Below are 15,709 nucleotides of genomic sequence, written 5' to 3' on the forward strand. Positions count from 1 at the left end.
CTTTAAAAAAACTTCGACTTCAATAGTTCGCCAAATTAAACCTGTTGAAGTGCTATGTTAGCCTATGGGGAACTTCTAATGCATTTTTCTAAGTCTTTACAAATCGTACGCTAGAATCGTTCAATTTGAACGATTTAATCGTTTTTTACTTCGATCATCGATGGCCAAATTCTGTGAAAAATCCTTCGACTTCGATATTTAAGTTGAAGTATTTTAATGCGATGGTCAAATTTCGAACTATTTTTTACATCGAAATTCGACCCTTGATAAATCTGCCCCTAAGTGTTTTCAGACAACTTGAGATTTTCCAGATTTAAAAAATGGTTTGGTTGGTAATTAGACCTAAAAAAGCTGAATATAGAAGTACCAATATTATTGTATATAATTATTGGTATGTTTATGGTGGCCCTCTATCCATGTAGACATCTGGCATATAGGATTAAGGGTTCAAATGATATCCGTCTTTTCAGAGTAGGTGACAGGAGATGATCCTTCTTCAGAAGAACCTGTAAATAAAGATATTTAATTACATTTATATTCAAAGGAATAACTTTTTTATTATTTATCCTTATATGTATGATTATATAAATAAATATATTAGGGATGCACCGAATCCACTATTTTGGATTCGGCCGTACCCCCGAATCCTTTGCGAAAGATTCGGCCGAATACTGAACCGAATCCTAATATGCATATGCAAATTAGGGGTGGAAAGGGAAAAACATTTTTTACTTCCTTGTTTTGTGAGTAACAGTCACGTGATTTCCCTTCCCGCCCCTAATTTATTCGGATTCGCTTCGGCCGGGCAGAAGGATTTGCCCAAATCTGAATCCTGCTGAAAAAGGTTGAATCCTGGCCGATTCCTGGATTCCGTGCATCCCTAATACACGAGCCATAAATACCATTAATATACTATAAATTATATCCTATAAGCGGTACTTTATTTATTATAATACACAACTGTCATCAGTTATACTCACTGAAACTTGTGTATTATAATAAATAAAGTACCCCCTGTTGCAAAATATGAGGATATTATAAATCACCTTGGAGTTCCATGACCTGTATAAAAACCTTTGGCCTCATGTTTTTATATGGTCAAGGAACTCCTCGGTAATTTAGAATATCCTTATATTTTACAAGAGGGGGTGCTTTATTTACTATATATATGTACTGTATATGTATATATATAACTACCCCCTCTAATGAAAAGGTTGTCTCTGGAATCCCCCAATCATTTGAGATGGGCCTGTTATTTCAAGTGCACAGAAGCTCAAACAGGCATAATAGATAGGACTGTCTATGGCACCCTAAAGCAGCCCTCTGGCATTTTTCAGAATCTACAGGTGACCGGGCCTGCCCCCAATTATTTTTAATATTTTTAAGGCAATTATAATAAATATGTAGTGAGCATTCCAAAAGTTCAGTAAAAAATGAAAACACCTTAATGTCATCTAATTACGTGCTTACTAACTACAGCGATGGAATCCGTTATCTGGTAACCTGTTATCCAGAAAGCTCCAAATTACATTAAGATTTCCTTTTTCTTTGTAATAATAAAACAGTACCTTGTATTTGATCCCAACTAGGATATAATGAATCCTTATTAGTGATTTTTTTGTCCGTGTAGAATTTAAAAGCTTTCAACAGCCAGTAGTTTTTTGTTCATGCTACTACTAGTGTTAGATACCAAAGAGGCTATTTTTTAAAATCAAAGCAGCTATACTCCACAAAATGGACAGTGGAATGGATCAGTGTCACCATGAGCCTAAATAATAAATAAACCTACAGATCTGTTCAAAGCTTAGCTTAGCCTTTTATTTTTTTCAGCCTTTTTCATCATGTTTCTTTAAACCTCTGCAGTCACTACATATTCCATGATGGTGTTTGTCCAAGAAAATCAGTAACACGCCAGAACAAAAGTAACACAGTAACACAGAAAAGATAGCTTTGGATATTTTCGTTTCACAGACTAACCATGCATTATTTTGTGTGGTGTTTAGATGGAGCATAAATGTCTTTTTTCGCAGCCGCGTAGGGTGTTGAGGGAGTCTAAAGCAGAAAACATGTTCAGTGTTAGATGCATGCTTCAAAAGAGATTGAAGACTAGATTACTATTATTTTATATACAAAAGGAAAAATATGCCCCTTTAATAGTTTTATTTTACACCCACAGCATATTCAGTTAACTGTAAAGTTGCCAGTTTAGCAGCTTTCTTTTCCGAAAAACCTCAGTAACAAACAAGTACAATGTTTCAACTGTAAATGATAAAAAAAGATATAAAAAAAATGCAGCATTTGTTTTCTTAAAATGTAGTGTTCTTTGTGAAAGTCAGTTTTTTGTAACATTTAGAAAAAAAATGCAAAATTGATTTGTCTCAAACTAATTTAATGCCAGTCTTTTTATTTTTAGTTTTACAACTGTTCACCAAATGGAAGAAAAGTTGAATTTGCTTCTTTTGTCAAAGATTTTCCCTATTGAATTATTGACTAATAAAATGTTGGCTGATTTGAGCAGGTGAGATCCAATTATTAGTGGAAAAATCTTGCAAGTCTTCTGTAAATTCTATGCTGCAGATTTATTAACATGCAAAATCAAGTTTTTTGCGGCAACAAACCTTGACATCTTTGAATTCAAGTTGTCTGTATTGTATTGAATGCAAAAAATATCACCCAGGGAGAAACTAGCCCAGGCCAAATTTCGACATCACTCCTATTTGACCCCAGAGTATCTGCGCCGAATAAATCCAACCAGAGGCATTACCTGCACAAGAGGTTGTGGACACCTGGGTACATGGTTTCATGTGGTTTGGTTATGTCCTAAACATAGGGGCAGATTTATCAAAGGTCGAGGTGAATTTTCAATTGAAAAAAGTCAAATTTCGAGCTATTTTTGTGTATATCGACTAGGGAATAGTCTAAATTTGATTCGAATTTGCAGAAAATTAAAAAAATGCATATATTGAAATTTATCATGAACTGTCTCTTCGACTTCGACCATTCGCCATCTAAAACATGGCGAATTGCTGTTTTAGCCTAGAACTCCTATTTGGAGTCAATTGGTAGACTTTGAAAAACTTTGAATCAAATTCGATCGAATGCGCTATTCCTTCAATTCGTACTAATCGAATTTGACTGAATACGGACCAAACTTCGACTTAATTTCGATTGGTCTTTTTGAATTTTGAAGTTTTTTCAATTCGACCCTTGATAAATATGCCCCTTTGTGTACTTCAACTAGGGAATAGTCCAAATCGCGAAATGCATTGGGTGTTAAAAAAATTTGACGAGCGACAGTTTTGACGCAAGCAACAATTTTTATATGTGCGATTTTTTTTGTCCAAATGCATTAAAGTCAATGGGCGTCCGAATACTTTTGAAGAGCGACAGTTTTATGTGCGCGACTATTCTGACGGGCTACCTTTTTTTTTTTTTTCGCTGTGAATTTAGTCAGCCGCGGCGAAACAAGGAAATGTATTCGTCCATCACTAATCTTTACTTCAACTGCTTAGGTACTATGCTAAAAAACAAATCTTCCTTAAATGGAACAGACCTACATAACCTTTATTGGAGGATTGGAAGGAACTAGTTAACAAGGCTCTGCCATACTATAAAGATACTTCCCTAACTCCTTCCTTATATCTCTAACGTTTTATGTTTATCTATTTTATTTTATTATTTCAAAAATCAATAAAAAGACATTTAAAAAAAAAACCTCTGGAAATGACACTTGCATGAATTTGGAAAAGTTTCAGTGCTATCTTGTCTCATTTATGGTCAAGTGCAAACACAATTGTGTTATTTTTGGCACATCAGCCACTCTCAGGCTGCAACAACACTGGAATTCTGGGGAAAAAAACACTGCATTATGGGAAAAAACATGGCGACTGCTCAAAATTGCATTTTGCTCACTGCACTTGAGAATGAATAGTAGAATGTGATTAAATTGTTTTCCTGTTATTTTTTTGATAATTTTATGTAACCAAGCTTTAAAAATTCTATGTTTTTTCATTTGAGATTTTTAAGTTTTCAAGGTTTTTCAGGTTTGGCAAAAAACTTGAATTTTAATTCTGAGAAATCTGCCTGTACGAGTCAGCTGAGGTATATACTTGATTTACCCAATTAAATAAGATCAATTTTACTTATAATATAACTTACAAATGGTGTTTGGTAAATGCTGTTGTCAAAAGCGCCATGACCTCTCTTCATATGAGCGTCTGAAACTGAAAAATAAAAATGTGGGGTGAATACTAATTAATTAATGTATAATATATCTATATACAGGCACATCTTCTCAAATCACAATAAGGAATATTATAAGATGCCAGAGATAATTTATGACAATACAGCATCAACTTATGGTATCTGTCTGAATGAAAAAATTATGGTTAGATTTACTCTTGAATGGGGTAGAATATTTTTTATGTGCCCATGTCTCCATACTTTATACAATCCTGATATGTTTATAACTAAGATTCTAGCCATTATAAAATGGAATTATTTTTTTATAGTGCTAACAAATTCCATTTTATGCACCACTGTAGACACTGAGTGATTAATTGCTTTTAACCAACCATCCAAATTGCAGTTTTTAATATGTTATTTTAGGAAAATAGTTTTTTCTACTTAATTATAAACGGCAGAACCCCAAATGAATTGTTCTCAAATGAAATGGAGTTGTTAAAAGTTGTTTTACCTTAATGTAGTAATACACCTATTCTGGGATACGTTTTAGATCACAGTAAATCATTTCAATGCAAATAAGTGTTTAGTGTTGAGGTAAATGCAACTAAAAAGTTACAAATGTATACTATACATTTAAAAAAACATTTCATTTCATCACACGTTCCAACTATTTATATATCCCTAACTAAATGAGAAAGCACTAACACGAGAGTTAGTTGTGATTTAGGGTCCTATTTATCAAGCCACAATTTTTTCTGTTCCAAGTTTTTTAGGGGAGTGAAAAATAATTGAATTTTTAAAAATGTATTTGACCCCAAAGCTACCAAAAATTCTGAATCCAAAAATACTCCAGCTAAGACCTGTCAATGTCATGTAGAAGTCCCTTTTAGAATTTGAAGATGTTTCTTGATTTTCTTACTATAATCCGAAAAAGTCGGGGTTTTCGGGCGACTCAAAAAAAAGTATGATTTGGGAGTCAAATTTGAAGAAGTCATTTGATTCAAATTGTCGCACGATTTTGTAGAGACTTTTCCTGCACAGATTTTTTTGCGAGCGGAATTCTTGATAAACAAGTTAAATTCGTGGATGGGATTTAGGTCAACTTTGTTTTAATAAAAAAAAATGGGTTAAATTTGAGTTTTAGTAAATACCTTACCGTAATATTACGGCAATTTAGGCTGCTAAAGTGATTAAAGTATAGGGAAAAGTTTTAACTTGCTATGTCCAGAACCTAATAAAGTAGGGAAGACACAAAGGAGCCTATTTATTATGCTATTATTGAAATCATATGTGCAGGGAATTGTGGGGTTTGGAGAATGCAGGTAAAGGACAGATGGCTGTTGATACAAAGTAACTGTAGTCAGCCAGCTCAGCAAAGTAGTCAGAGAGATCAGCAGAAGAGCAGGGGGGTTAGGTTAGGGAACTGTCAGAAACCATTAAAAATCATAAAAAGTCTGCATATTTTTTAATTGATGTATAGTGCAAAGTTGCTTGAAATTATGTTTACTTTTCAAAAAGCTTAAGTTATTTTTTTTGCGGAGTTCTCCTTTAAAGTCAAGGGGAAAAATTCAAGTGGCAAGTCAGCTGCACCGGAAATCACTCTAGGAAAATTATGTTGAAACTATCAATCTAAGTAACTTTTTTAATATACATTAACCGGGAACTATTGGATATAAGCGTCATCTCATGGAAATAGTTGACTTTAAATATAATTAAATATTCTGTAAATCACGTTTCATTTCACACCACCTCCCAGAAATCACTCTTCATGCTGCTTTGTTTCAGAGTCAGTCATATTAAAGGCAATTAGCTCTAATACACAGGGAGCACCAATGTATTTTACCTGTCAAAATCTGAATCTGACTCTTGAATGAAATGAGAATGAAAAGGGATGGATTGCTGAGAGGGATATAATGAAAAACAACTTGACTATTTTCCTAATGGCACTGAATTTTTAACTATGTAATTATATTCATTGTTTCATATTTTCGTTAAATTTTAAATTTTTCATGATAGTTTTCTGTTAATTAAAAATGTCTAAGGGACTGATTTTCATCATATTTTTCTGTTAATTTAAAATGTCTAAGGGTTGACTTTTTTCAGCTGCTACTTTTTCGGTTGGGTTTTATGTGACAAAACAGTGACAATTCCGAATAAGAAAATACTCTAGCTAAACCTTCGAAATCATGTAGAAGTAAATGGCAGATGTCCCTTTTACAACAGGAAGATCTTTCTATGATTTGCGGTTTTAGAGGTTTTCGGGTGTCTTTGACTTTTGTGCAATACGAAAAACGCATAGTTTTTGCGACTTTTCTGTGACTTTTCCCATTTGTGGTTTTACAGTTTGGATATTTTGATAAATTTCATGACATCCGCGGTTTTAGAGAAAGTGAGTTTGGTCACTGTTTCAAAAACCACTAATATGAGACTGTTGATAAATAAGTCTCCACTGGTTCCACAGTTGTTTGTAAATATAATTGCAACTAAGTGCTGTATCTGTTTGTCTGTTTATATTCACTGCTCTCCTGGTTATGACCCCTGCAACAATGCAATAAAAGCCAACTGGTTAACAGACCTAGAAGAAAAATGAATGTCTGTTACATTGCAAAAAAATTAATTAACCAACTAGTGTCACTGCTTTCTATTTCACCACCCAAAAATTAATTCTGAGCAACTTGCCAGGACAGGTATGGGACCTGTTATCCAGACTGTTCAAAATCTGGTGAACTCCTCCATTGACTTTTACATGACATCGACAGGTTTAAGCTGGAGTATTTGAATTTGAGCTTTTTGCAGCTTTGGCATAATACATTTTGAAAAATTCAAGTGTTATCCCTAAAAAATTTGAGATTTTATGAAACTACCCTCAACAACTCTAATTTTTTTTTCGAAAAACACAACTTGACCTTTGATAAATAACCCTCTAAATATACTCAATAGGCTGGTTTTGCTTCCAGTAAGGATTCCGTAATATGGACCTTTATGGATAATGTTTTTTTTTGGATAATGGATCCCATACCTGTATAACGGGTGGTTTTAAAGTTATTTGTAATTGCAACTGTAAGTAGTATATGTCTGTATGTTTATTAGGGATGCTCCAAAGCCACTATTTGGGATTCAGCCGAATCCTTGAATCCTTTGTGAAAGATTCAGGCTAATACCGAACCTAATCTGAATGCTAATTTTCATATGCAAATTAGGGGCAGGAAAGGATAAAGGGCAAAAAATGTTTTTACTTCCATGTATTGTGACGAAAAGTTACGTGATCTCCCATCCCACCCCTAATTTACATACGCAAATTAGGATTTTGATTTGGTTCGGTCAGGCACAAGGACTCAGCCGAATCTGAATCCTGCTGAAAAAGGCAGAATCCTGGCCAAATCCCGAACCGAATCCTGGATTCGGTGCATCCCTAATGTTTATGCCCTCTGCACTAGTTGTTCTTACTCCTGAAAAAATGTAACAAAATCCAGCAAATTAAAAAATTCCGAGGAGAACTGAACTTCCAGAGAACAGAACTCGATAAACAAATACCTTTGTAAAACCATTGCATTGCAGAGTTGTTTAGAATTCTATTTTCTTTCATTATAAAAAAAACAGTTCTTGGGTGGACATCCCCAGAAAGACTATAATACCTAATTGGACATTGTGGTGGCATTCCATATATTTTAATTATAATTTTAAATATATCTTTATATGCATTTTACCCAGGTTAGTACAACTCATTATATCCAGAGAAGTACTACTAAATACATTACTGAGACTGGAATGCTTTTATGTGCCTACCCACTGAGGCATTGATCTGAGATTTTATTTAGCGCTAATGTTAGGCAGATGCAGTAGGTGACTGCTTGATTAGGTTACACAGACCTGTAATGCACAAGCAGGCTCAGTCTATAACTGCATGCTATATTTAGAAGGCACTTGCAAAACTCAAGTAACACATATTTTATCTTACCATTTGGTTGATGGACAATAGTAATTTTATCTGTTGACAAAAATATAATTCATTAGTGTCATTGCATCATGTAATATTAATTATATCATTGCTTGAATATTCCAATAGAAGTAAATCAAGATTATAATCTGATGTCAGTCTCCAGAACAACAATATCAGAAGTGGATAAGAAAATTTCTTGCTAAGGCCTGTAGTGGGTTAAGGGCAGAGACGCGCTCATATTCTGGATATTTAGTCACCCGGCGATAAATTGCCTCTTCTTCGTGGCGACTAATCTCCCAGAACTGCCTCTTGCTGGCTAGAGTCTAAATCGCCAGCAGATTCAGCGCCGTTCCTGTGTACATTGCCACCTGAGGCGGCTCCATTAATGCAGCCCCCCCAAGCCCGATTCCATTTCCTGGGGGAGGCAGCAACGCTAGTGCATAGAGCGCAATTTCGCTCTCTCGCCCTAGTAAAGCCGAATTTCCATCTTTCTGTTAAAAACTGGAAAATCGGCTCTTAAAGGCACCAGGTGCGCCCCTGGAAACCTAGCTGGTGATGCTGCCTGAGCGCCTCAGCTCGCCTAATTGGCGGATCACCCCTGAGCGGATTGGCACTTGGATCGATTCGTTTTCCAAAGTTGCCCGGAGATTCCTCGTGAGGCAGCTTCTGACAACTTTGGAAAACAAAGCGAACCAATTTCCATCCCGCCGTCGATTTACATTGTAGCCGGCGGGAGGCAGTTCGGGGAGATTAGTCGCCCCGAAAAACAGGAGAATTGACTATTCTCCCTGAATCTGAGCGGGTGTCACTGCCCTAAAGGAGAAGTAAATCCTCAACACAAAAGTGGGTAGAAATGCCATATTTATATATTGAGCTTACTGCACCAGTCTAAAGTTTCAGCATCTCTATAACAGTAATGATTTGGGACTAAGTTGTGCACAGGGCGTCCCCATCCTGGATTTCCTTAGAATTTTCCTTAGATTTGCTGTCGCAAATCATCAAGCAGAAAATATATATACTGTATACTGTGTCTGTGACTCAATCCCTAAACTCAGGTAACACAGAGCATGTGCAGTGAATAAGCAGAAAAGAAGATGGGGAATTACTGGGGCATCTTCGAATTCACAGATCATTCCTGATAACGAGATGTGGTCGCCTTGGGCTGGTACAGAACCCCCAAACATAATCTACAACATTTCTAGCCCACTTATTAAGTTAAACTTAAATTCTCCTTAAAAGAGTTAAAACAGAATACCTGCAATATAACCACATGACCCCAAAATTAAACCTTGTCTAAATATTTAAATATTGCCACATTTCAGAAGAAATTGAATCAGTTCAGTAATTTGACATAAGAATTGCCATTCTAAAATAAGAAAATAACAAAAAGTGGAAAAACAGACAATGAATCCAACCAGCTGCAATCTCTTTTCAAGAATCATGTCTTTTAGGAAAGATTCAGTGCCCTCTGTTTGCAATACAGGTAATGGGCCACAGGTCTCAATGTGATGAAATTGGGGCAGGAACTTGTGGCACAAATAGTATTCTAGACATTTTTTAGAATGTTCTTGAGTGATGGATTGGGCTTGGACAAAACACAGTGGCTGCTACCAGCCTGCAGCCCTGCCAGATATTATCAAGAGAAATCAAGTGCTTGCTGGTAAACTGAAAGCTTTTCCCATGCAACACTTGCTAGTAGTGATGGGCGAATAAGTTTGGCAATGCGCGAATTCGCAGCAAATTTCCAGGCGAAAAAATATAGCGAAACTCTGAACAATTTCAGACACATATCGGAAAAATCGCTTGCGTCAAAACCGTCATGCGTCAGTACTATTGACTTTAACGCTGCCATCAAAATTGAAACAGGTGTCAATTTACGAGTTTTGCTAATTTTTCACCATTTTGCGAATTTCGCTGGAAATTCGCATATTTTTTGGCAAAGCCAAACGGGAGAAATTCGCCCATCACTACTCGCTAGACTATGGGTTTGGCAGCACAGCAGACAAATGGCCAGTGTTAAAAAATTTAAGTCAGGTTCTAACAAAAGGGAATGTACTGGGCCCAGGAGCAGAAAAGGTGAAAGGATTTTTTTCTTAGCTTTGAACTTTGTGGCATATTTACTGTATTATATGCCAAGGACTGACCATCCCCTGAGTGTGAGCAGTTAATTGTGAAATCTTACAGTGGATTCATGACAAATACAGCAGTTATTTGAGGTGAGTCTACAGTAAAATTTCCCACATTTCATGTTTGGAAATGGACAATGCAGGCCAACTGTTTAGAGACACACCCTCCAAGGAACCCTATGTGCCATTCTAATTTTGCCTTTAACATCTTGCACTGTAATAGAAGCAGCAATCTTACCATATAATCGATCATCTTCTGTCTTATCCCCAATAATACTGTCACGTAGCTGTTGTAGTTTCTCCTAGGGGTTTTATAAACCAAAGTTTCAGTAAGAAGTGGTTTTCAGTGCAGGGGATACATATCAGAAGCTATAGTGGGTGTTTGCTATACATGCACAACTCTTTTGGTTCCACACTTAAAATGTTCTTCTAAACTGCCTTGGGTTAGTAAGTACCAGATAGAAGAGATACCGTCTGATAATTATGCAAAACAATGACACGAATACAATAATATTTACTTTTTTTGATTGATTTTAGAATTGAAAATTATTATTAAAGTGAAACGAACAAAAGCAAGCAGAGCTCTAACATTGCCCACACTGCACTTGCATACAGTCATGAGTTATCAGAAATTGCCTGCAGTTAGTGGCACAAAATATGCACATTTTTGCAATTTGTCTTACATGCACTGTGTAATTAACATGCTGATTTAAGGAATTTAGTTATGTGTTCTGTCTACAATGCTGTAGCCTAAGATGAGAGAGGACAATGCCAGGAGTGTGCTCTGCTTATAATTCTGTTTGCATTATCAATCAGAACTCCAGCATTTTAAAGCCTCCACCACTAGCTCAGTATAAGTACCAGAACTGGTCCTCCCTCAGCTAAGTCTAATGTGTCAGGAGCATAAACGGGGTCTGGGGAAGGTGATTTTTAAATAAATACAAATATTTGGGGCCCACACATTTTGTTTTACAGAGAACCCGAGTTCTAAGGTACTAAGGTAATATGTCAGAATAAAGGTATGGCTGTACATATGGGGCATATTACCTGACTGCATTCCCAGACAAAAGCCTTTCAAAAAAGCCTTCAAAATAGTTCACCGCACCTACACCAAGCTCTGTCTGCCTGCCACATCAGTGGGGGAAGCTTTTGGGATTGATATGAGCCAAGTCTAATGTTGGTTCTTACATGCATCAAAAACTCTCAGCAGATGACGTGCCTCATTTATTATGCTGCTTTAGGTGCGAGTTTAAAAACATACATAATATTGCAACTGGAAAGATACATAAATGATTTGCACAATGCTTTTTGGCCTTGTGAGCTTAAATTGCAGTGGAAGTACTTGTGATTAAGGTGCACTTTAGGCTCAAGGATACCTAACACCTGCCTTTGAATATCCAAGTCCAGGGTGTTGCCTAAGCCTGAGCTTTTTGCATTAACTGATTAGTGCAGAAATGGTAACAGTGTAAAGCTGAACATACATAGGGAGGTCCGCCTGTTTGAGGAAGTCACCAAACAAATGGATCTTTCCCTGATATGCCCATCTTAAGGTGGGTGATATCAGGCATATCCAGTCGTGGGCCCTAGGGCCCAACGATCGGATCACAATGAGAAGAATACAAGCGGTCAGATCGAAGACTGCATCAACGAACCAATGTGGTCCTCGATCCGATGGCATTTTTAAACCCGTCCAATCGACATCTGACCGATTTTCAGCCAGATATCGATTGGAGAAGCCTGTCAGAGGGCCCCATACACTGCCCAATAAGTTTCTGGCAGCTTATATCAGCTCATGTATCGGGAGTTTAAGGGAATGCTTTCAACGCACAAATCAAGCCCACACAATTTGACTAGGGAATAGTCCAAATTTGATTTGAGTTAAAAAAAAATCGAAATTTATCACGTACTGAGAATTAGAATTCGACTATTCGCCATCTAAAACCTACCGAATTGGTGTTTAAGCCTATGGGGGACCTCCTACAATCAATTTGGAGTCGTTTGATGGACTTTTAAATATCGAATTTAAAAAATTTTTGGTGAAAATTCGATTCGAGTTTGCAGGTCGATCCTATTCACATAAATTTAGAAAATTCTATTTTTTTATTTTTTAAAAAAAAATTTTCAGTACGATTGTCACATTTACAAATAGCATATAAGATAATTAAGAGAGGGTTAGCACCATGTTATAACAGTACCCAATCCAAGTTATCTATTCCAATCATACTGACAATTATAGTTATACAAAAATAAGGGAGAAAGAAAAAAAAGGGGGGGGGGGAAGAAAATTCTATATTTTAATATATTTCATTTGGTTGTTTTTTCCGAATTTTGAGTTTATGGGAGTTTTTATGAACTCGACCCTAGATAAATATGCCACCAAATCTTGAATGGTTTGAGTTTTCGGCAAAAACTCGAATCACTTGAATTGATGGAGTTTTCGAGCGAAGCCCACTGGAAAAAAAACGAAGATCATGAAGGCTAATAAAATCTTCAAATGGTTTAAGGGACTTCTGCCATTGGCTCCTACATGACCTTGACAGATTTTAGATGGTCTATTTTCGGATATGAGCTATTAACAGCTTTGGGGTATAATAAATCTTGAAAAATTTGGGTCTTTTTTTAAAAATAGATTTTTTTCTATTTTTTCCTAACCATAAATTCGAGTTTTGACTAAAAAATACCCTCGAAAACAAATTATTTTTTTGTGGAAAAAACAACTCAACCTTTGATAAATAATCCTCTAAGGGGCAGATTTATCAACGGTCGAATTTCGAGTTTATGGGACTCTCATGAACTCGAAATTCAACCAACTGCAATTTATTAAAGAAAAATCAAGTTTGTGGTACTCGGGTGAATAGGATTGACCTGCAAACTCGGATCAAATCTAATTCAATTAGATTTTTTTTCCCAAAAAAACCCGAATGTCAAGAATACTGCAAACAACTTTAAATTGATCCGAGGATGTCTTCCATAGGTAAAAACAGCAATTTGGCAGGTTTAAGGTGGTGAATAGTCTAAATCGAGTTCTTAAAGGGCCAGTGTATGATAAATTTCAAAAATTGAATTTGAATTTAGAAAAAACCTCAAATCAAATTTTAACAATTCCCTAGTCGAATTTGACAGTTTTGACCATAAAAAACTCAAAAATTCAAATTCAAAATTTGAAATTCAAAAATTCTATTTTTCACTTCGACCTTTGATAAATCTGCCCCAATATGTTATGATGGCTGCCCTGTTTTCTCTCTTATTATAAATCCAAAACCACAATTTACACAGTTTAATTAGAGTATGGATCCAATGCCATGCCTGATACAGGGATAAATATATTTCAACTTATATACAAGGCATCATTTCTCTTGTGCAAGAGCTGCTGTATTAGATCACAAACAAGTATTAATTGTTTTATTTTCTAATACAAACGCCTTCACATTCTTTTTTTGGCAACTAAAAAGGAAATAAGGCCATAACATAATATACCGAAATAAGAAAAGCATTATACAATGAAAGTGTCATTAATTTCAGGGATATTTAGTATTATATGGTAATAATACCTTTTGCAGACGATCTAATTCACTCTTTTCATTTTGCCATTGCTGAAATTTTTCAAGGGCTTCATCCATGCTCATAACACCCAGCTTCACCTTCTCTTGAAGTAATATCAACTCCTCTTGCCCAGAGGGTACACATTGTTGTGAAATAACGGGACCCTCGTAATTTGCTTGCTGTTTGTCTTTATCTGGTTGAATGAGAAAATCAACAGGATCCAATAAATATCTAGTGAAAGACAGATATGCAGAAGTGCACATTCAGAAATGTTTTATGGAGAAATTAGAACAGCACAATGATGGCAGGCAATGTTTACAACAAGACAGGAATGATGTTTGAACTAGGGATGCACAGAATGCAGGATTCGGTTCATGATTCGGCCTTTTTCAGCAGGATTCGGATTCGGCCGAATCCTTTTGCCCGGCCAAACCGAATCCGATTTTGCATATGCAAATTATGGGCGGGGAGGGAAATTGCGTGACTTTGTCATAAAACAAGGAAGTAGAAAATGTTTTTCCTTCCCATCCCTAATTTGCATATGCAAATTAGGACTCGGATTCGGTTTGGTATTCGGCTGAATCCTTTGCAAAGGATTCGGGGATTCGGCCGAATTGAAAAAAGTGGATTCGGTGCATCCCTAGTTTGAACCCGATAAAATAATAAAAAAGAAAAGGGAAAAACAACCACCCCAGAAACAATAACGACCACATTATTTTACAGTCCTTTATTTTTATTTGTGGTTGCTTAAAGGGGAACTAGAGTCTAAAATAGAATAATGCTAGAAATACTGCATTTTGAATACTAAATATAAACATGAAATTATTGCACCAGAAGCCCAATCAAACAAATGATTTATGCTTTCACAGTTGGCCACAGGGGGCATCGTCTTGTAACTTTGTTAAACATCTTTGCAAGACAAATACTGTGCACATGCTCAGTGTGGTCTGGACTTCAGTTGGGAGGTTAATCTTAGGGATCGTCATAAATTATTAAAACAGCACAAGTCAAATAATTTCTGCCTATACAGCAAGACTGATTAATAATCAGAATATGTGAACTGCACTGGGTCTGTAGATACAAATCTCTACACATCTCCAGCTGCTCTACAGGGAAACAAACAAAGCTGCTTGAGTTCTGGGAAGTAAGATGGGGGAAGTAGGATTGTTTCCCTGCAGAGCAGTTAGGGACCATCTGACCGTTTCCTATTTGCAGCAGTCAGAGCAAGTAAAATTAAGGGAGAACTTCACTGCATATAATCAGGTTTCTTATTAAAACGGTACATATTTTTGGAGATAGATTTCTTTTTCATTAAAGAAAGTAAAAATTGGAATTTATTTTTTTGCCTTTAAATTCCCTTCAATCATTTGTTCATAACCTGTCAATAATTGAATGTTTTTTTAAAACCATTTTCCCACTCAATACTTGTTTTAAAATGTTCAAAAGTAGGACCATATTGTTATGATAAAGGTGGCGACAGTGTCATCATGGATCATGTCAACTGTCTACAAACTAGATACCTATGCAATTGGATTGGCACCAATCAGATTCTTTATTAACAGGCTTCTTAGAGCTGATTCAAGATTTTGGCTTATTCTAACGTTTGATTTGACAGAAATGCATTTAAATCGGCTGTAAAAAGGTGGAGTATTATATAATCTATGTATTGAAACTAATATGATTGTATCTTAACTTTATGGGTCAAGGGTCGAATTTTGAGGGTTAAAAAACCCTCGAATTCGACCCTCCAAGTAAAATCCTTCGAATATCGAATTTGAAGGATTTTAGCGCAAAATGTTAGATCGAACGATCAAATAAAAATCATTCCATCAAATGATTTTTATTCGATCATAAAAAGTGCCCAAAACCTATCTACAATGTCCCCATAGGCTAACATTCAATTTGGTAGCTTTTA

At 35.9% G+C, this 15,709-nt stretch overlaps 1 protein-coding gene across 1 annotated transcript in view; it reads right to left on the minus strand.

Moving 5' to 3' along the window:
- Nucleotides 1–215: 215 nt before the first annotated feature.
- The window catches only part of LOC108719622 (B-cell scaffold protein with ankyrin repeats), a 171,656-nt gene continuing 156,162 nt past the window's right edge, over nt 216–15,709 (minus strand). Inside the window, exons 18-23 of the mRNA XM_041590688.1 lie at nt 13,803–13,987; nt 10,490–10,553; nt 8,144–8,173; nt 4,159–4,223; nt 1,978–2,052; nt 216–506 (exon numbers count right to left, since the gene is read on the minus strand). Of these exons, the coding sequence (XP_041446622.1) occupies nt 1,984–2,052; nt 4,159–4,223; nt 8,144–8,173; nt 10,490–10,553; nt 13,803–13,987 (413 nt within the window). The 3' untranslated portion in view covers nt 216–506; nt 1,978–1,983. The remainder of the gene's footprint in view (nt 507–1,977; nt 2,053–4,158; nt 4,224–8,143; nt 8,174–10,489; nt 10,554–13,802; nt 13,988–15,709) is intronic.

Source organism: Xenopus laevis, chromosome 1L (genome assembly GCF_017654675.1).
Source record: "Xenopus laevis strain J_2021 chromosome 1L, Xenopus_laevis_v10.1, whole genome shotgun sequence".
In the NCBI taxonomy this organism is placed as follows: Eukaryota; Metazoa; Chordata; class Amphibia; order Anura; family Pipidae; genus Xenopus; species Xenopus laevis.